A 23,237-nucleotide genomic window follows, 5' to 3' on the forward strand; every position below is an offset into this window, starting at 1 on the left:
GTGTTATACAGATATTATTACGTAGACTTCGGCTGCCGTCTCTGAATATTTTATTACGTATTTGTTTACTTTACTTATTATTGTTTTATGTCTCTTTATAGTAGAACGATTAGGGTGAAGCGATCTATGGCTGGGTCTGCTCACAGCAAGATGGCCAAAACCGCCTCAACTACCAATAAGGGTGCGAATGTGGCCGTCTGTGGCGTGGACTTCATCCTCTCTGTCTGCCCCATACACAGACCGCAAATCCAACTCTAAACTAAGAAAAAAACTCTACATGGGATGGGTACGGGATGCCGGGACTCGGGACCCCTGCGGGCAGAATCTCAACGCCAGCATCCCAACAGGGTGAGGAGACCGACACCTGTTGGTAGGTATCTTAGCCCTAACCCTCCCCACACCCTAAACCTAACCTTCCCTCCTAATGCCTAAACCTAACCCCCCCACCTAGCCCTAACCCCTACCTGTAACCCTCGCCCTAACCCCTACCTGTAACCCTAACCCCCTACCTGTAACCCTCGCCCTAACCCCTACCTGTAACCCTCACCCCTACCTATAACCCTAACCCCTACCTATAACCCTCGCCCTAACCCCTACCTGTAACCCTCGCCCCTACCTATAACCCTCACCCCTACCTGTAACCCTCGCCCTAACCCCTACCTGTAACCCTCGCCCTAACCCCTACCTGTAACCCTCGCCCTAACCCCTACCTATAACCCTCACCCCTACCTATAACCCTCACCCCTACCTGTAACCCTCACCCTAACCCCTACCTGTAACCCTCACCCCTACCTATAACCCTCACCCCTACCTGTAACCCTCGCCCTAACCCCTACCTGTAACCCTCACCCCTATCAGTAACCCTCGCCCTAACCCCTACCTGTAACCCTAACCCCCTACCTGTAACCCTCGCACTAACCCCTACCTGTAACCCTCGCCCTAACCCCTACCTGTAACTCTCACCCCTACCTATAACCCTCACCCCTACCTATAACCCTCGCCCTAACCCCTACCTGTAACCCTCACCCCTACCTATAACCCTCGCCCTAACCCCTACCTGTAACCCTAACTCCTATCTGTAACCCTCACCCCTACCTATAACCCTCACCCCTACCTATAACCCTAACCCCTACCTGTAACCCTCACCTATACCTGTAACCCTCACCCCTACCTGTAAACCTCGCCCTAACTCCTACCTGTAACCCTAACCCCTACCTATAACCCTCGCCCTAACCCCTACCTGTAACCCTAACCCCTACCTGTAACCCAAACCCCTACCTGTAACCCAAACCCCTACCTGTAACCCTAACCCCCTACCTGTAACCCTAACCCCCTACCTGTAACCCTAACCCCCTACCTGTAACCCTAACCCCCTACCTGTAACCCTAACCCCTACCTGTAACCCCTACCTGTAATCCTCACCTATACCTGTAACCCTAACCCCTACCTGTAACCCTAACCCCCTACCTGTAACCCTAACCCCCTACCTGTAACCCTAACCCCCTACCTGTAACCCTAACCCCCTACCTGTAACCCTAACCCCTACCTGTAACCCCTACCTGTAATCCTCACCTATACCTGTAACCCTCACCCCTACCTGTAAACCTTGCCCTAACCCCTACCTGTAACCCTATCCCCTACCTGTAACCCTCGCCCCCACTACTTTCCGCCGTGTTGCCAGCGCATGGATTCAGTCACCGGCATTGTGAGCGCCAGCATCCCGCACGCCAGTATTACCCCCTCTACATGTAGACAATGGATAACTCAGTAAATATGTGACAATGACATTTCTGGACAGGACAGGATAGCGCTCTCCTCTCGCTGGAAAGAGGTCGTTCTTTTGTAGCTGCCCTGACCGCGTCTGGATTTACCATTATCCCAGCGTACAGATATCCTGCACATAGCGGACGACCGCTTGTCTATAAACTCACCGCGTTTTCTGTCCGTTGTCTCCCGCAGCGGCGACTTGAAGGACAGTTTCCTGGAGACGGGGCTCCTGCTCTTCACCGTTTTCCCATCGTCTTTGGAGCATCTGAAAGCTGAGATAATACGCCGGTTATACAGAGTGCGCACAGCCGTGAATGGAGCATTTACAGATTAACATTTCTTCCTTATCTAGGATTATAATGGAATGAATATAATTGTTTAACCCTTACAGCCAGTTATCAGGACATTGCCTTCTGAGACCAGCTGCCTATAGACTTACATATACAGCGCCTGCCTTATATAGAGTCTGGCTATTACTATTAGCTTCTCATATCATTTACAATAACAATCCTATACCAGGATAATCCTTAATACATATCCATCTGTCACAACTAGAAATCAGACATCATACAACATATAATGTAAGCCCCATCCCCAATCCATCCCCAATATCCACGTGTGTGATAGTAAGAATGTGTTTTTGTATTACAGAAAATAACATTTACTACAGAATTACGTCATCCCTCTGATGGAACCAAGTGCGTAAACACATCAGGGTTCCCGGCAAAGATTAGACTAATAATGGGTTTATATATCCTTATAATGAGAATACTGCCTGGTGCGATATAGACATAGCGATGAAACTTAGCGCATGAAAGAGAACGCAGCGCTAGATCGGAACACAAGCTGCAACACCAGCGCTTATAAAATAAAACCCTGATCTAGTCTATACATTATACAGTGCGCTGAGCTACGCGTTATATGACTAAGCAATAAATGCATTACTAGTCTGCCCATGACATATAATGTTATATAGTGCGCTGAGCTACGCGTTATATGACTAAGCAATAAATGCATTACTAGTCTGCCCATGACATATAATGTTATACAGTGCGCTGAGCTACGTGTTATATGACTAAGCAATAAATGCATTACTAGTCTGCCCATGACATATAATGTTATATAGTGCGCTGAGCTACGCGTTATATCACTAAGCAATAAATGCATTACTAGTCTGCCCATGACATATAATGTTATATAGTGCGCTGAGCTACGTGTTATATGACTAAGCAATAAATGCATTACTAGTCTGCCCATGACATATAATGTTATATAGTGCGCTGAGCTACGTGTTATATGACTAAGCAATAAATGCATTACTAGTCTGCCCATGACATATAATGTTATATAGTGCGCTGAGCTACGTGTTATATGACTAAGCAATAAATGCATTACTAGTCTGCCCATGACATATAATGTTATATAGTGCGCTGAGCTACGTGTTATATGACTAAGCAATAAATGCATTACTAGTCTGCCCATGACATAAGAAGCACCACGGGCTGATCGGTTGCAGTCCTTATTGTCCATCACTGCGGCAATGAAGTGTTATCACATCATTATGTCAGAGGACGCAGAGAACGCTCAGTGAAATATTCGCTGTCAGGAATAGTTTGCGCTGATTGTGTCCTTGCTAAACAAAACATGAAAAAACAAAAAAAAAATACTTAAAAGTAAAAAATAAAATCACTTTTGGTTTCTAGACCTTATATTTAGAACACTACATGACTGTCACACACTCCGCTCCCCTAACGTTTGGGAGGTGAATCTCCGGGTTACAATAAGTTTGGGTGGAATCACTGGAAATAATTATTTCTTTAGCTTTAACCTGTGTAATTGCAAATAAAAGTATTGATTTCACTATATTACAAAGACACATCTGTCCAGAGAACAACATCACCAACGTGGGATAATATATTACATGGTGACATGTGGTCAGGTCACGGACATAGGAAGGGTCCCCGGACCCGCTACTTCCTTCATGTGTGCACTATACGTGTTGTGCCCTTTGTGCCAATCTTGTGAACCCCCTGGTGCGTTGCCCTAACCTTGCCAGCCTGTCGCCTTCCTCCCATATGGAGCATCTTCCGGTCATGCCAGGACGATACACAATGTTATAATAGCCGTGTGAGAACCATAACCATATGTTGTATAAGACGACCAATCTCAGGTCCGGTGCGTCTGGGCTGCTATATTTGACTGACTGGCTTCTTAGTTCTACATTATTTGTCCACTTCTGATCAGAACATTAGGAAGACGTTGCACACTGTACATTGCCATATTTAATTTAAAGTCCACTACAAATTCCACTGACCTAACAATGCGATCAGCCCCTTTTCACTTAAATGCTTCCTTAATGCTGATTTGAAGGAAACGTGTTATCACTTGGAGATGTATAAGTAAATGCTTCTTGCTTGTGTATTACTAGGAATTGTGCTCCTATTGCTGTCATGTTGTTCATTTAGAAGTCTGTGTGCAAGATGCACTAGAAGCAACCGGCACCTGGACTAAAGGTAATGTCCCTCCCCCGACTCTCTCCCAGGTAATGAGAACATCATTGAGATATAGATAGATATATATATATAGCACTCCCTCATAATACCCCCTCATCCTACCTCACCTTACTCACTGACACGCATGTTATATGCATAAAACTACACGTATGCAGTCTATTATACGTCTCTCACTCTTTATAACACCAGTTTGGTCTGTGGTTCTATAGAGCGAGTGACACAATTTATCTCTGGGTCTTGATACAATGAGCTTGGTTGTGTCTGTACCTGTTACAGGAAAAGCCTGTGTAAGAATTGCGTATAACATAGACTTTGGCGGATAACGCCAGGGACGTGGCTGTCTGAGGAGGAGACCCAGGACAGTCGCTCCCGGTTACAGGGAATACGCGTGGAGACGAGCAATCAGAAGCATGTGGAATACAATATCACTGGTTTGTAGTAATTAATGCAGCTTCAAACCTCATGTTAAATACAGGCCGGTTATTGACGAATAATCCAGGGGTGACTTTACAAAGCTGTTCTAATTACTTCAGAATAACTATGGTGAGAATACTAGAAAAGTGTAATTTACAAAGTATATATTTTTGGCCATTTTCCCCGAAGCCTGCTGCAAACTAAAGGTGCATATTCACTAGCAGATAGTGGAATGACAGTAAGATTACAACATTGTAATGGTACAGTCGTTCCTCATCCCCTGTAGTGTCTACACTGACCGACATGTCACTCAGTGCAGGCTCCCTCCCTCATCCCCTGTAGTGTCTACACTGACCGATATGTCACTCAGTGCAGGCTCCCTCCCTCATCCCCTGTAGTGTCTACACTGACCGACATGTCACTCAGTGCAGGCTCCCTCCCTCATCCCCTGTAGTGTCTACACTGACCGATATGTCACTCAGTGCAGGCTCCCTCCCTCATCCCCTGTAGTCTCTACACTGACCGACATGTCCCTCAGTGCAGGCTCCCTCCCTCATCCCCTGTAGTGTCTACACTGACCGATATGTCACTCAGTGCAGGCTCCCTCCCTCATCCCCTGTAGTGTCTACACTGACCGATATGTCACTCAGTGCAGGCTCCCTCCCTCATCCCCTGTAGTCTCTACACTGACCGACATGTCCCTCAGTGCAGGCTCCCTCCCTCATCCCCTGTAGTGTCTACACTGACCGATATGTCACTCAGTGCAGGCTCCCTCCCTCATCCCCTGTAGTGTCTACACTGACCGATATGTCACTCAGTGCAGGCTCCCTCCCTCATCCCCTGTAGTGTCTACACTGACCGACATGTCCCTCAGTGCAGGCTCCCTCCCTCATCCCCTGTAGTGCCTACACTGACCGATATGTCACTCAGTGCAGGCTCCCTCCCTCATCCCCTGTAGTGTCTACACTGACCGATATGTCACTCAGTGCAGGCTCCCTCCCTCATCCCCTGTAGTGTCTACACTGACCGATATGTCACTCAGTGCAGGCTCCCTCCCTCATCCCCTGTAGTCTCTACACTGACCGACATGTCCCTCAGTGCAGGCTCCCTCCCTCATCCCCTGTAGTGTCTACACTGACCGATATGTCACTCAGTGCACGCTCCCTCCCTCATCCCCTGTAGTCTCTACACTGACCGACATGTCCCTCAGTGCAGGCTCCCTCCCTCATCCCCTGTAGTGTCTACACTGACCTACATGTCCCTCAGTGCACGCTCCCTCCCTCATCCCCTGTAGTGTCTACACTGACCGATATGTCCCTCAGTGCAGGGTCCCTCCCTCATCCCCTGTAGTGTCTACACTGACCGATATGTCCCTCAGTGCAGGCTCCCTCCCTCATCCCCTGTAGTGTCTACACTGACCGATATGTCCCTCAGTGCAGGGTCCCTCCCTCATCCCCTGTAGTGTCTACACTGACCGACATGTCCCTCAGTGCACGCTCCCTCCCTCATCCCCTGTAGTGTCTACACTGACCGACATGTCACTCAGTGCAGGCTCCCTCCCTCATCCCCTGTAGTGTCTACACTGACCGATATGTCACTCAGTGCACGCTCCCTCCCTCATCCCCTGTAGTGTCTACACTGACCGACATGTCCCTCAGTGCACGCTCCCTCCCTCATCCCCTGTAGTGCCTACACTGACCGATATGTCCCTCAGTGCAGGCTCCCTCCCTCATCCCCTGTAGTGTCTACACTGACCGATAGGTCCCTCAGTGCAGGCTCCCTCCCTCATCCCCTGTAGTGCCTACACTGACCGATATGTCCCTCAGTGCAGGCTCCCTCCCTCATCCCCTGTAGTGCCTACACTGACCGATATGTCCCTCAGTGCAGGCTCCCTCCCTCATGCCCCTGTAGTGTCTACACTGACCGATATGTCACTCAGTGCAGGCTCCCTCCCTCATCCCCTGTAGTGTCTACACTGACCGATATGTCCCTCAGTGCACGCTCCCTCCCTCATCCCCTGTAGTGTCTACACTGACCGATATGTCACTCAGTGCACGCTCCCTCCCTCATCCCCTGTAGAGTCTACACTGACCGATATGTCACTCAGTGCACGCTCCCTCCCTCATCCCCTGTAGTGCCTACACTGACCGATATGTCACTCAGTGCACGCTCCCTCCCTCATCCCCTGTAGAGTCTACACTGACCGATATGTCCCTCAGTGCAGGCTCCCTCCCTCATCCCCTGTAGTGTCTACACTGACCGACATGTCACTCAGTGCAGGCTCCCTCCCTTATCCCCTGTAGTGCCTACACTGACCGATATGTCACTCAGTGCAGGCTCCCTCCCTCATCCCCTGTAGTGTCTACACTGACCGACATGTCACTCAGTGCAGGCTCCCTCCCTCATCCACTGTAGTGCCTACACTGACCGATATGTCACTCAGTGCAGGCTCCCTCCCTCATCCCCTGTAGTGTCTACACTGACCGACATGTCACTCAGTGCAGGCTCCCTCCCTCATCCACTGTAGTGCCTACACTGACCGATATGTCCCTCAGTGCAGGCTCCCTCCCTCATCCCCTGTAGTGTCTACACTGACCGATATGTCCCTCAGTGCAGGCTCCCTCCCTCATTCCCTGTAGTGTCTACACTGACCGATATGTCCCTCAGTGCAGGCTCCCTCCCTCATCCCCTGTAGTGTCTACACTGACCGATATGTCACTCAGTGCAGGCTCCCTCCCTCATCCCCTGTAGTGCCTACACTGACCGACATGTCCCTCAGTGCAGGCTCCCTCCCTCATCCCCTGTAGTGTCTACACTGACCGATATGTCACTCAGTGCAGGCTCCCTCCCTCAACCCTGAACATGGTCAATCTGTCGTTATCGGCAGATTCACCAGCATGTTCAGGCGTTCAGGCGATGAAAACGACCAGAGGGAGTACGCATCGTGGGTCGTTGTCATGCCCGATTGATGAGCGATTGAATGATAACGTTATCGTTCAATCACTCATTTTAATTGGCAAGTGGATCCGCGGCATTACAGTATATACATTTCACTGCTTCTGAATGAAAACCCCTCTCTTGGGGAACTGGCCAGCGTCTGGCGGCTGTTACAGTACAGTTTTCAGTTTAATAGAGACAGTAAATAAGTGTGAAATATGGTATAAAACGCCAGCAGCTGTGAAGGGGTTAATCTATGAGCGTTTCCCTGAGCAATTACATAAACACTGACCTGATTCTCCTCCCCCCCCCCCCCGAGCTGAGAGAAGCACTGCCATGATGAATGGGCTTTTGGCTAACACAGCTTCCAACTCAATCCCAATATGAAATATGTCACTCAAAACATTTCCACAGCTCCGTGTAGCCCCAAAGCATAGATCAGCCCTTGGTGACAATTAGAAGGATGAAGTGTCCTCAGCAGTAAATTAAATCTCTGGACTGTAGGATTGCGGAGAAAGGAGAGGACATTCTTACCTTTGCAAATGGTCGGCTGTGGTCCAACGGTCGCCTTACAGACTTTCCGCGTCATCCCAGGTCTCCGTGTACGCTCTGGGTCCTGAAGAGATTTGGTTTGACTCCTCTTAAATGCATCCTGACGCCTTTTTTGTTCTCGAATCCGCTCTTTCAATAATTCAAGTTTGTTTGTAGGTGATCTGCTTTTCAGGTACTCCAGCTTCTGAGCGTAGAGGTCGGACTTTGGGGTAAAAAGAGGAGAAGAAGCCTCTGGTGGTGAACAAGGTCTTGTCTCAGGATGAACATGAATGACAGATAATGAAAAGGTCCCTTTTGGAATAGAGTCAGTCATATGTTCTGGATGGTGGGATGGGACACACAAACCAGGCTCTACCAGAACGTGTTCAGCATGTTCTTCTAAGGAGCATCTTCCATCCATACCCCGGCCACCACGGTAGTCATCCCAGCTTTCCCTTCCCAAAGTATGTTCCCGACAGGTTCTCATGCTGTATTGTGTAGTCTTCATTCCACCTTGGTTACAACTAAACAAGGGTGGTCCATCTCGGTATGATGACCATGTGAGTTTGCTTGCATCAGGCAGAGGGTCCATGGTGGGTGAAAGACGAATGTTGTGTGGTTCTTTACTAAAATTAACAAATAACAGCCAAACATTTAAACATTTGAGTCAACACGGGTGGGATTCAACAAAAGCCTGCAGACCCCTAATCCGACTTCACCCGGGAGACAGAATAGCAGGTTACGCTCTCTTCTGGGTGGCTTCCTTTACAATGTGAACAAGGCCGAGAACATAGGCCAAGTCCTGACCTACCCCACCTCCGAGAATCCACTCTTCGCTAAACAGAGAGCTTCACCAAAAACGCACTCTTACCACCCATTAGATAACATTTAACCAAAATCTGAGCGGTCAGCCACCATTTATGGAGGAAAGTCCTGATCTGACCAGTTTTGCCATCATCATCGTTATATGCTGAGCAACGCCCTTCCCATAATACCAGCTGCCTTCAGGTACAAATAGTGCACAACAAGCAAAGGCTCTATGGGGCTGTAAGTTGGTTCTTTCTGACCCCTCCTTCACCTAGGGGACCAAGGGACTCTGTCACCGGTGAGTCAGAGACTCCTGTGATGGAAGAGGGTGAATAGACAGGGTATAAAACACATCCTCCCGCCACGTTCCAGTGTCTGAGAAAGGCCCAGACTGAGCAAGAGAGGATATCCTGATTAGACGACACGCGCTGCATGGAGGGGGGGGGAGAGGAGGTAACGTAGTATTAATATATGAAACTTACCTGACCCATGAGTTACCCAGTAAAATACTCTTATATTAAGTTCCTAATGTTTCTCTGCCACTTGGCTGTAATGTAACTGAGTGAAGATAAGTCTCACCTGTGTATTGTGAAGGTTTGGTTGGGCTTCCTCCTGTACATTTCTTCTCTCCTGGGATGCGAGTGCTCGATGACTGCTGGCGAGCAGGAATCCAGACCTGGACAATGAATAACAGTTGTCAGATGTGGCACCTGACCAGTGTTCCGCTCCCAGCCGCCTGTGCCCATAGCACAGGGCAGGTTCCAGCTTGCCCCATTACAGGAATCACTAACAAGGTGAGTGACAGGTACTCAAGAGTTTGGGGGGAGGTAACGGGGGTGGTTAGAGAAACGCAGGCGTGTCGGTAGGGTGTAAACACATTTCTGGGCGTCCATAAATTAGCCCCTGTGTCCTTGTTGGCAGCAGGAGAACCCTCTGTGTCTGCGACAGCTGAGACTTAGTCAGATGGCTGATGGATCTGCGTCAATGTTTCTGGTTTTGTGCGTAAGCGGCGGATGTGAGATGTTATCAGTGGGTGTCTCTAAGCACTGGGCAGCAAGTGGGTTATTAGCATATTTCCGTGAGATCGCAGCTGCGCTGCATTTGCGTGTGGATCTGAATCAGGCCCAGTGTTTCTACAAGAGAATCTCCCATCAGAGCTCAGCACTGTATATCTCTCCCGTCAGTCAGAGCTCAGCACAGTATATCTCTCCCGTCAGTCAGAGCTCAGCACTGTATATCTCTCCCGTCAGTCAGAGCTCAGCACTGTATATCGCTCCCGTCAGTCAGAGCTCAGCCCTGTATATCGCTCCCGTCAGTCAGAGCTCAGCACTGTATATCGCTCCCGTCAGTCAGAGCTCAGCACTGTATATCGCTCCCGTCAGTCAGAGCTCAGCACTGTATATCGCTCCCGTCAGTCAGAGCTCAGCACTGTATATCTCTCCCGTCAGTCAGAGCTCAGCACTGTATATCTCTCCCATCAGTCAGAGCTCAGCACTGTATATCTCTCCCGTCAGTCAGAGCTCAGCACTGTATATCTCTCCCGTCAGTCAGAGCTCAGCACTGTATATCCCTCCCGTCAGTCAGAGCTCAGCACTGTATATCCCTCCCGTCAGTCAGAGCTCAGCACTGTATATCCCTCCCGTCAGTCACAGCTCAGCACTGTATATCTCTCCCGTCAGTCACAGCTCAGCACTGTATATCGCTCCCGTCAGTCACAGCTCAGCACTGTATATCTCTCCCGTCAGTCAGAGCTCAGCACTGTATATCTCTCCCGTCAGTCAGAGCTCAGCACTGTACATCTCTCCCGTCAGTCAGAGCTCAGCACTGTACATCTCTCCCGTCAGTCAGAGCTCAGCACTGTACATCGCTCCCGTCAGTCAGAGCTCAGCACTGTATATCTCTCCCATCAGTCACAGCTCAGCACTGTATATCTCTCCCGTCAGTCAGAGCTCAGCACTGTATATCTCTCTTGTCAGTCAGAACTCAGCACAGTATATCGCTCACCAGAGAATGCATTTCCATCCAGCTGTAGCCTCCTGCGGATTTTCTGTGCTCGATCCCGAATATCAACCTTATTTTCTATCCTTTGTAACTGGATAACACGGTGTAGAACAAAGGATTAGTGCGCACGAGCAAACACAAAAGTTATATTTAGAGTTGGCGAGACCGCAAAAGAGCCCCTTTGCGGATTCAGTTGAATTAATGTAAAGGAAAAAAAAGAATAAGGGGTATCATTACTAAAGTGAGAGTTTTTAGAAGTGAAGATGTTGCATTTTATGCAGTTTTAGCTTTAGGATGCAGGAACATTATGGGAGGAGTAATGTACAATACAATTCTATTTTATTGTTAAATAACAGCTTAAGTTTCACCATCGTGATGACTCTGAATAATCTTTGTTGTATAAATGACTTAAAATACTTTTACTTACCACATGTTTAGCTTCTAGGAGGCTGTCCCAGGCACGGGATACATCTATTACAGAAAAGGACAAAATATTGGCTAAAGGAATTGTATCTGTGCTGAGCAAACCACGACCTGCGGAATTTCATAACACCTCCCCATACATGTCCTACATCATTACACCCATTTCCCAACACTACATCTCACCATACATGTCCTACATCATTACACCCATTCCCCATCACTACACCTCACCATACATGTCCTACATCATTACACCCATTTCCCATCACTACATCTCACCATACATGTCCTACATCATTACACCCATTTCCCATCACCTCACCATACATGTCCTACATCATTACACCCATTTCCCATCACTACATCACCTCACCATACATGTCCTACATCATTACACCCATTTCCCATCACCTCACCATACATGTCCTACATCATTACACCTCACCATACATGTCCTACATCATTACACCCATTTCCCATCACTACACCTCACCATACATGTCCTACATCATTACACCCATTTCCCAACACTACATCTCACCATAAATGTCCTACATCATTACACCCATTTCCCAACACTACATCTCACCATACATGTCCTACATCATTACACCCATTTCCCAACACTACATCTCACCATACATGTCCTACATCATTACACCCATTTCCCATCACTACACCTCACCATACATGTCCTACATCATTACACCCATTTCCCATCACTACACCTCACCATACATGTCCTACATCATTACACCCATTTCCCATCACTACATCACCTCACCATACATGTCCTACATCATTACACCTCACCATACATGTCCTACATCATTACACCCATTTCCCATCACTACACCTCACCATACATGTCCTACATCATTACACCCATTTCCCATCACTACACCATACCATACATATCCTACATCATTACACCCATTTCCCATCACTACACCTCACCATACATGTCCTACATCATTACACCCATTTCCCATCACTACACCTCACCATACATGTCCTACATCATTACACCCATTTCCCATCACTACACCATACCATACATATCCTACATCATTACACCCATTTCCCATCACTACAGCACCTCACCATACATGTCCTACATCATTACACCCATTTCCCATCACTACAGCACCTCACCATACATGTCCTACATCATTACACCCATTTCCCATCACTACATCACCGCACCATACATGTCCTACATCATTACACCCATTTCCCATCACTACACCACCTCACCATACATGTCCTACATCATTACACCCATTTCCCATCACTACATCACCTCACCATACATGTCCTACATCATTACACCCATTACCCATCACTACACCACCTCACCATACATTTCCTACATCATTACACCCATTTCCCATCACTACATCACCTCACCATACATGTCCTACATCATTACACCCATTTCCCATCACTACACCATACCATACATGTCCTACATCATTACACCCATTTCCCATCACTACATCACCTCACCATACATGTCCTACATCATTACACCCATTTCCCATCACTACACCACCTCACCATACATGTCCTACATCATTACACCCATTTCCCATCACTACACTATACCATACATGTCCTACATCATTACACCCATTTCCCATCCTTGTTTGGGCTGATATTATAGCTAGGCAGGCATTTATATTTGCCCGCCCAGTTGTGAGGTCAGTGTCGGCGGTCCCTGCAGACAGTGTACCGGTGGGTTGCTCGTACACTTAGCCAAATGTACCGATATATCTATTAGCTATATAGCCTTCGGCTGTCCTGCAGGGCCGACCTAATATATCTGTGAACGACGATGTTTACAGACATATCGGGTGTACACACCTGCCGATGTGCTACCGATATGTTGTTAGTTGATGGAACAAACAATATATCGACAAGTGTGACATATGGTCAGGAGACACCTAAAGTACTGATTGCATGACGCAATGGGACAATGCTCCCCTTAGCAGAGGAAACACATTTCACAGCGACACGCAGCCATAAATCAGCCCCCTCCTAGCTCACCTTGCACATGGTTTAGTTCCTCCATAGACCTCTCCTGATCACACTCCTGGGAAGGAAAAGAGAAGAGAGATTGCTGAGGAATGTGGTTTTAAAGACTAATCTTGTTCCGTTCGGAGGTGTGTTTGTGCGTGGACGGTCGCCGCGGTTACAGAAATCTCCCAGGTCACAAACTTTCTGAGTAATCCTGGCAAGTTCTCAAACGTCTCAGAAGTAGAAAAATTAGAAAAAAGCAAAATGATCTCTGCATGGAGTCACTCATAGTATAGGGCAGTGGTTCCCAAACTGTGCGCCGTAACACCCTGGGGTGCCTCAGCTTGGGGGCCCAGCACCAAAACAAATAATTTATAGTCAATGTAATGTAAGTAAGTGGACAAACAGAAGCACATCCCTGTCCTCACCACATAACTGACCCTAAGGATGACAGGTCAGCACATCCCTGTCCTCACCACATAACTGACCCTAAGGGTGACAGCTCAGCACATCCCTGTCCTCACCACATAACTGACCCTAAGGGTGACAGGTCAGCACATCCCCATCCTCACCACATAACTGACCCTAAGGGTGACAGGTCAGCACATCCCTGTCCTCACCACATAACTGACCCGAAGGGTGACAGGTCAGCACATCCCCGTCCTCACCACATAACTGACCCTAAGGGTGACAGGTCAGCACATCCCTGTCCTCACCACATAACTGACCCGAAGGGTGACAGGTCAGCACATCCCTGTCCTCACCACATAACTGACCCTAAGGATGACAGGTCAGCACATCCCCGTCCTCACCACATAACTGACCCTAAGGGTGACAGCACATCCCTGTCCTCACCACATAACTGACCCTAAGGGTGACAGGTCAGCACATCCCTGTCCTCACCACATATCTGACCCTAAGGGTGACAGCACATCCCCGTCCCCACCACATAACTGACCCTAAGGATGACAGGTCAGCACATCCCTGTCCCTCACCACATAACTGACCCTAAGGATGACAGGTCAGCACATCCCTGTCCTCACCACATAACTGACCCTAAGGATGACAGGTCAGCACATCCCCGTCCTCACCACATAACTGACCCTAAGGGTGACAGCACATCCCTGTCCTCACCACATAACTGACCCTAAGGGTGACAGCACATCCCTGTCCTCACCACATAACTGACCCTAAGGGTGACAGGTCAGCACATCCCTGTCCTCACCACATATCTGACCCTAAGGGTGACAGGTCAGCACATCCCCGTCCCCACCACATAACTAACCCTAAGGGTGACAGGTCAGCACATCCCTGTCCCTCACCACATAACTGACCCTAAGGGTGACAGGTCAGCACATCCCTGTCCTCACCACATAACTGACCCTAAGGGTGACAGGTCAGCACATCCCTGTCCTCACCACATAACTGACCCGAAGGGTGACAGGTCAGCACATCCCTGTCCTCACCACATAACTGACCCTAAGGGTGACAGGTCAGCACATCCCTGTCCTCACCGCATAACTGACCCTAAGGGTGACAGGTCACCACATCCCCGTCCTCACCACATAACTGACCCTAAGGGTGACAGGTCAGCACATCCCTGTCCCTCACCACATAACTGACCCTAAGGGTGACAGCACATCCCTGTCCTCACCACATAACTGACCCTAAGGATGACAGGTCAGCACATCCCCGTCCTCACCACATAACTGACCCTAAGGGTGACAGCACATCCCTGTCCTCACCACATAACTGACCCTAAGGGTGACAGGTCAGCACACCCCTGTCCTCACCACATATCTGACCCTAAGGGTGACAGGTCAGCACATCCCCGTCCCCACCACATAACTGACCCTAAGGATGACAGGTCAGCACATCCCTGTCCCTCACCACATAACTGACCCTAAGGATGACAGGTCAGCACATCCCTGTCCTCACCACATAACTGACCCTAAGGATGACAGGTCAGCACATCCCCGTCCTCACCACATAACTGACCCTAAGGGTGACAGCACATCCCTGTCCTCACCACATAACTGACCCTAAGGGTGACAGGTCAGCACATCCCCGTCCTCACCACATATCTGACCCTAAGGGTGACAGGTCAGCACATCCCTGTCCTCATCACATAACTGACCCTAAGGATGACAGCACATCCCTGTCCTCACCACATAACTGACCCTAAGGATGACAGGTCAGCACATCCCTGTCCCCACCACATAACTGACCCTAAGGGTGACAGGTCAGCACATCCCCGTCCTCAGCACATAACTGACCCTAAGGGTGACAGGTCAGCACATCCCCGTCCTCAGCTCATAACTGACCCTAAGGGTGACAGGTCAGCACATCCCTGTCCTCACCACATAACTGACCCTAAGGATGACAGGTCAGCACATCCCTGTCCTCACCACATAACTGACCCTAAGGATGACAGCACATCCCTGTCCTCACCACATAACTGACCCTAAGGATGACAGCACATCCCTGTCCTCACCACATAACTGACCCTAAGGGTGACAGGTCAGCACATCCCTGTCCTCACCATATAACTGACCCTAAGGGTGACAGGTCAGCACATCACTGTCCTCACCACATAACTGACCCTAAGGGTGACAGGTCAGCACATCCCTGTCCTCACCATATAACTGACCCTAAGGGTGACAGGTCAGCACATCCCTGTCCTCACCACATAACTGACCCTAAGGATGACAGGTCAGCACATCCCTGTCCTCACCACATAACTGACCCTAAGGGTGACAGCACATCCCTGTCCTCACCACATAACTGACCCTAAGGATGACAGGTCAGCACATCCCCGTCCTCACCACATAACTGACCCTAAGGGTGACAGGTCACTTTATCTGAGTTTTGGCTTAGGGGTGCCATGATAACGCTGATACACTAGTGCGCCGTGATTCAAAAAACTTTGGGAACCACTGGGATAGGGGCTTATAGTACAGAGCAGAATAGCGGCAGCATAGAGGTTACAGCACTGGTGTGGGGAGAGCAATGCCAGAGTTCCGTTACTGCAGAGCGGATTATGATCTCTGCAGATTATTTCTCTACTTATTTGCCATTAATGGGTCACTGCAAACGCTGTGTCTATAGCTTTGCCGATTTTACACAGTCTGATGCACAGTTCCTGCAGACTGACCCTCTCTGTCTCTGCAGTCACTATACTGACCCTCTCTGTCTCTGCAGTCACTATACTGAGCCTCTCTGTCTCTGCAGTCACTATACTGAGCCTCTCTGTCTCTGCAGTCACTATACTGAGCCTCTCTGTCTCTGCAGTCACTATACTGAGCCTCTCTGTCTCTGCAGTCACTATACTGAGCCTCTCTGTCTCTGCAGTCACTATACTGAGCCTCTCTGTCTCTGCAGACTGTCACTATACTGAGCCTCTCTGTCTCTGCAGTCACTATACTGAGCCTCTCTGTCTCTGCAGTCACTATACTGAGCCTCTCTGTCTCTGCAGTCACTATACTGAGCCTCTCTGTCTCTGCAGTCACTATACTGAGCCTCTCTGTCTCTGCAGTCACTATACTGAGCCTCTCTGTCTCTGCAGTCACTATACTGAGCCTCTCTGTCTCTGCAGTCACTATACTGAGCCTCTGTCTCTGCAGTCTGTCACTATACTGAGCCTCTCTGTCTCTGCAGACTGTCACTATACTGAGCCTCTCTGTCTCTGCAGTCACTATACTGAGCCTCTCTGTCTCTGCAGTCACTATACTGAGCCTCTGTCTCTGCAGTCTGTCACTATACTGAGCCTCTCTGTCTCTGCAGACTGTCACTATACTGAGCCTCTCTGTCTCTGCAGTCACTATACTGAGCCTCTCTGTCTCTGCAGTCACTATACTGAGCCTCTCTGTCTCTGCAGACTGTCACTATACTGACCCTCTCTGTCTCTGTAGTCACTATACTGACCCTCTCTGTCTCTGCAGTCACTATACTGAGCCTCTCTTCAGTCACTATACTGACCCTCTCTGTCTCTGCAGTCACTATACTGACCCTCTCTGTCTCTGCAGTCACTATACTGAGCCTCTCTGTCTCTGCAGTCACTATACTGAGCCTCTCTGTCTCTGCAGACTGTCACTATACTGAGCCTCTCTGTCTCTGCAGTCACTATACTGAGCCTCTCTGTCTCTGCAGTCACTATACTGAGCCTCTCTGTCTCTGCAGTCACTATACTGAGCCTCTCTGTCTCTGCAGTCACTATACTGAGCCTCTCTGTCTCTGCAGTCACTATACTGAGCCTCTCTGTCTCTGCAGTCACTATACTGAGCCTCTCTGTCTCTGCAGTCACTATACTGAGCCTCTCTGTCTCTGCAGTCACTATACTGAGCCTCTCTGTCTCTGCAGTCACTATACTGAGCCTCTCTGTCTCTGCAGTCACTATACTGAGCCTCTCTGTCTCTGCAGTCACTATACTGAGCCTCTCTGTCTCTGCAGTCACTATACTGAGCCTCTCTGTCTCTGCAGTCACTATACTGAGCCTCTCTGTCTCTGCAGTCACTATACTGAGCCTCTCTGTCTCTGCAGTCACTATACTGAGCCTCTCTGTCTCTGCAGTCACTATACTGAGCCTCTCTGTCTCTGCAGTCACTATACTGAGCCTCTCTGTCTCTGCAGTCACTATACTGAGCCTCTCTGTCTCTGCAGTCACTATACTGAGCCTCTCTGTCTCTGCAGTCACTATACTGAGCCTCTCCTCTCTGCAGTCACTATACTGAGCCTCTCTGTCTCTGCAGTCACTATACTGACCCTCTCTGTCTCTGCAGTCACTATACTGACCCTCTCTGTCTCTGCAGTCACTATACTGACCCTCTCTGTCTCTGCAGTCACTATACTGACCCTCTCTGTCTCTGCAGTCACTATACTGACCCTCTCTGTCTCTGCAGTCACTATACTGACCCTCTCTGTCTCTGTAGACTGTCATCACTATGGTAACTTTGCCGTACCCATACCATTAATTCCTGTTTTGCAGTGTATCTAAAAATAAACACAGAAAGAGCCCAAACTATATATTGTTGGGGAAATTCAAGATACAGCAAAAAAACAGTACAACAGGGAAAGCAGCCCTGTAATGTGTTATATACATAGTGACGTCACACCACGCAGTGCCCTGTAATGTGTTATATACATAGTGACGTCACACCACGCAGTGCCCTGTAATGTGTTATATACATAGTGACGTCACACCATGCAGTGCCCTGTAATGTGTTATATACATAGTGACGTCACACCATGCAGTGCCCTGTAATGTGTTATATACATAGTGACGTCACACCATGCAGTGCCCTGTAATGTGTTATATACATAGTGACGTCACACCATGCAGTGCCCTGTAATGTGTTATATACATAGTGACGTCACACCATGCAGTGCCCTGTAATGTGTTATATACATAGTGACGTCACACCATGCAGTGCCCTGTAATGTGTTACATCATATACACAGTGACTTCACACCATGCAGTGCCCTGTAATGTGTTATATACATAGTGACGTCACACCATGCAGTGCCCTGTAATGTGTTATATCATATACACAGTGACGTCACACCACGCAGTGCCCTGTAATGTGTTATATCATATACACAGTGACGTCACACCACGCAGTGCCCTGTAATGTGTTATATCATATACACAGTGACGTCACACCACGCAGTGCCCTGTAATGTGTTATATCATATACACAGTGACGTCACACCACGCAGTGCCCTGTAATGTGTTATATCATATACACAGTGACGTCACACCACGCAGTGCCCTGTAATGTGTTATATCATATACACAGTGACGTCACACCACGCAGTGCCCTGTAATGTGTTATATACACAGTGACGTCACACCACGCAGTGCCCTGTAATGTGTTATATACACAGTGACGTCACACCACGCAGTGCCCTGTAATGTGTTATATACACAGTGACGTCACACCACGCAGTGCCCTGTAATGTGTTATATACACAGTGACGTCACACCACGCAGTGCCCTGTAATGTGTTATATACACAGTGACGTCACACCACGCAGTGCCCTGTAATGTGTTATATACACAGTGACGTCACACCACGCAGTGCCCTGTAATGTGTTATATACACAGTGACGTCACACCACGCAGTGCCCTGTAATGTGTTATATACACAGTGACGTCACACCACGCAGTGCCCTGTAATGTGTTATATACACAGTGACGTCACACCACGCAGTGCCCTGTAATGTGTTATATACACAGTGACGTCACACCACGCAGTGCCCTGTAATGTGTTATATACACAGTGACGTCACACCACGCAGTGCCCTGTAATGTGTTATATACACAGTGACGTCACACCACGCAGTGCCCTGTAATGTGTTATATACACAGTGACGTCACACCACGCAGTGCCCTGTAATGTGTTATATACACAGTGACGTCACACCACGCAGTGCCCTGTAATGTGTTATATACACAGTGACGTCACACCACGCAGTGCCCTGTAATGTGTTATATACACAGTGACGTCACACCACGCAGTGCCCTGTAATGTGTTATATACACAGTGACGTCACACCACGCAGTGCCCTGTAATGTGTTATATACACAGTGACGTCACACCACGCAGTGCCCTGTAATGTGTTATATACACAGTGACGTCACACCACGCAGTGCCCTGTAATGTGTTATATACACAGTGACGTCACACCACGCAGTGCCCTGTAATGTGTTATATACACAGTGACGTCACACCACGCAGTGCCCTGTAATGTGTTATATACACAGTGACGTCACACCACGCAGTGCCCTGTAATGTGTTATATACACAGTGACGTCACACCACGCAGTGCCCTGTAATGTGTTATATACACAGTGACGTCACACCACGCAGTGCCCTGTAATGTGTTATATACACAGTGACGTCACACCACGCAGTGCCCTGTAATGTGTTATATACACAGTGACGTCACACCACGCAGTGCCCTGTAATGTGTTATATACACAGTGACGTCACACCACGCAGTGCCCTGTAATGTGTTATATACACAGTGACGTCACACCACGCAGTGCCCTGTAATGTGTTATATACACAGTGACGTCACACCACGCAGTGCCCTGTAATGTGTTATATACACAGTGACGTCACACCACGCAGTGCCCTGTAATGTGTTATATACACAGTGACGTCACACCACGCAGTGCCCTGTAATGTGTTATATACACAGTGACGTCACACCACGCAGTGCCCTGTAATGTGTTATATACACAGTGACGTCACACCACGCAGTGCCCTGTAATGTGTTATATACACAGTGACGTCACACCACGCAGTGCCCTGTAATGTGTTATATACACAGTGACGTCACACCACGCAGTGCCCTGTAATGTGTTATATACACAGTGACGTCACACCACGCAGTGCCCTGTAATGTGTTATATACATAGTGACGTCACACCACGCAGTGCCCTGTAATGTGTTATATACATAGTGACGTCACACCACGCAGTGCCCTGTAATGTGTTATATACATAGTGACGTCACACCACGCAGTGCCCTGTAATGTGTTATATACATAGTGACGTCACACCACGCAGTGCCCTGTAATGTGTTATATCATATACATAGTGACGTCACACCACGCAGTGCCCTGTAATGTGTTATATACATAGTGACGTCACACCACGCAGTGCCCTGTAATGTGTTATATACATAGTGACGTCACACCACGCAGTGCCCTGTAATGTGTTATATACATAGTGACGTCACACCACGCAGTGCCCTGTAATGTGTTATATACATAGTGACGTCACACCACGCAGTGCCCTGTAATGTGTTATATACATAGTGACGTCACACCACGCAGTGCCCTGTAATGTGTTATATCATATACAGTGACGTCACACCATGCAGTGCCCTGTAATGTGTTACATTATATACATAGTGACGTCACACCATGCAGTGCCCTGTAATGTGTTATATACACAGTGACGTCACACCATGCAGTGCCCTGTAATGTGTTATATCATATACATAGTGACGTCACACCATGCAGTGCCCTGTAATGTGTTATATACATAGTGACGTCACACCATGCAGTGCCCTGTAATGTGTTACATCATATACACAGTGACGTCACACCATGCAGTGCCCTGTAATGTGTTATATCATATACATAGTGACGTCACACCATGCAGTGCCCTGTAATGTGTTATATACATAGTGACGTCACACCATGCAGTGCCCTGTAATGTGTTACATCATATACACAGTGACGTAACACCATGCAGTGCCCTGTAATGTGTTACATCATGTACACAGTGACGTCACACCATGCAGTGCCCTGTAATGTGTTACATCATGTACATAGTGACGTCACACCACGCAGTGCCCTGTAATGTGTTATATCATATACATAGTGACGTCACACCATGCAGTGCCCTGTAATGTGGTATATCATATACATAGTGACGTCACACCATGCAGTTCCCTGTAATGTGTTATATCATATACATAGTGACGTCACACCATGCAGTGCTCTGTAATGTGTTATATCATATACACAGTGACGTCACACCATGCAGTGCCCTGTAATGTGTTATATACATAGTGACGTCACACCATGCAGTGCCCTGTAATGTGTTATATCATATACATAGTGACGTCACACCATGCAGTGCCCTGTAATGTGTTATATCATATACATAGTGACGTCACACCATGCAGTGCCCTGTAATGTGTTATATCATATACACAGTGACGTCACACCATGCAGTGCCCTGTAATGTGTTATATACATAGTGACGTCACACCATGCAGTGCCCTGTAATGTGTTACATCATATACATAGTGACGTCACACCATGCAGTGCCCTGTAATGTGTTATATCATATACATAGTGACGTCACACCATGCAGTGCCCTGTAATGTGTTATATCATATACACAGTGACGTCACACCATGCAGTGCCCTGTAATGTGTTATATACATAGTGACGTCACACCATGCAGTGCCCTGTAATGTGTTATATCATATACATAGTGACGTCACACCATGCAGTGCCCTGTAATGTGTTATATCATATACATAGTGACGTCACACCATGCAGTGCCCTGTAATGTGTTATATCATATACATAGTGACGTCACACCATGCAGTGCCCTGTAATGTGTTATATCATATACACAGTGACGTCACACCATGCAGTGCCCTGTAATGTGTTATATCATATACACAGTGACGTCACACCATGCAGTGCCCTGTAATGTGTTATATCATATACACAGTGACGTCACACCATGCAGTGCCCTGTAATGTGTTATATACATAGTGACGTCACACCATGCAGTGCCCTGTAATGTGTTACATCATATACATAGTGACGTCACACCACGCAGTGCCCTGTAATGTGTTATATACAGTGACGTCACACCATGCAGTGCCCTGTAATGTGTTATATCATATACAGTGACGTCACACCATGCAGTGCCCTGTAATGTGTTATATCATATACAGAGTGACGTCACACCATGCAGTGCCCTGTAATGTGTTATATACATAGTGACGTCACACCATGCAGTGCCCTGTAATGTGTTATATCATATACATAGTGACGTCACACCATGCAGTGCCCTGTAATGTGTTATATCATATACATAGTGACGTCACACCATGCAGTGCCCTGTAATGTGTTATATACATAGTGACGTCACACCATGCAGTGCCCTGTAATGTGTTATATCATATACAGTGACGTCACACCATGCAGTGCCCTGTAATGTGTTATATCATATACACAGTGACGTCACACCATGCAGTGCCCTGTAATGTGTTATATACATAGTGACGT

General features: G+C 48.0%; 1 protein-coding gene across 3 annotated transcripts in view; it reads right to left on the reverse strand.

Annotated features, from left to right (window-relative positions):
- The window catches only part of CCDC187 (coiled-coil domain containing 187), a 114,972-nt gene that overhangs the window by 59,839 nt on the left and 31,896 nt on the right, over positions 1-23,237 (reverse strand). For all 3 annotated transcript variants that reach the window (XM_088461412.1, XM_088461411.1, XM_088461413.1), the window contains exons 2-7: positions 13,443-13,488; positions 11,398-11,441; positions 10,974-11,061; positions 9,549-9,645; positions 8,166-8,788; positions 1,932-2,039 (exon numbers count right to left, since the gene is read on the reverse strand). In XM_088461412.1, the coding sequence (XP_088317538.1) occupies positions 1,932-2,039; positions 8,166-8,788; positions 9,549-9,645; positions 10,974-11,061; positions 11,398-11,441; positions 13,443-13,488 (1,006 nt within the window). The remainder of the gene's footprint in view (positions 1-1,931; positions 2,040-8,165; positions 8,789-9,548; positions 9,646-10,973; positions 11,062-11,397; positions 11,442-13,442; positions 13,489-23,237) is intronic.

Source organism: Taudactylus pleione, unplaced genomic scaffold, assembly GCF_031769625.1.
Source record: "Taudactylus pleione unplaced genomic scaffold, aTauple2 ptg001045l, whole genome shotgun sequence".
NCBI lineage: Eukaryota > Metazoa > Chordata > Amphibia > Anura > Myobatrachidae > Taudactylus > Taudactylus pleione.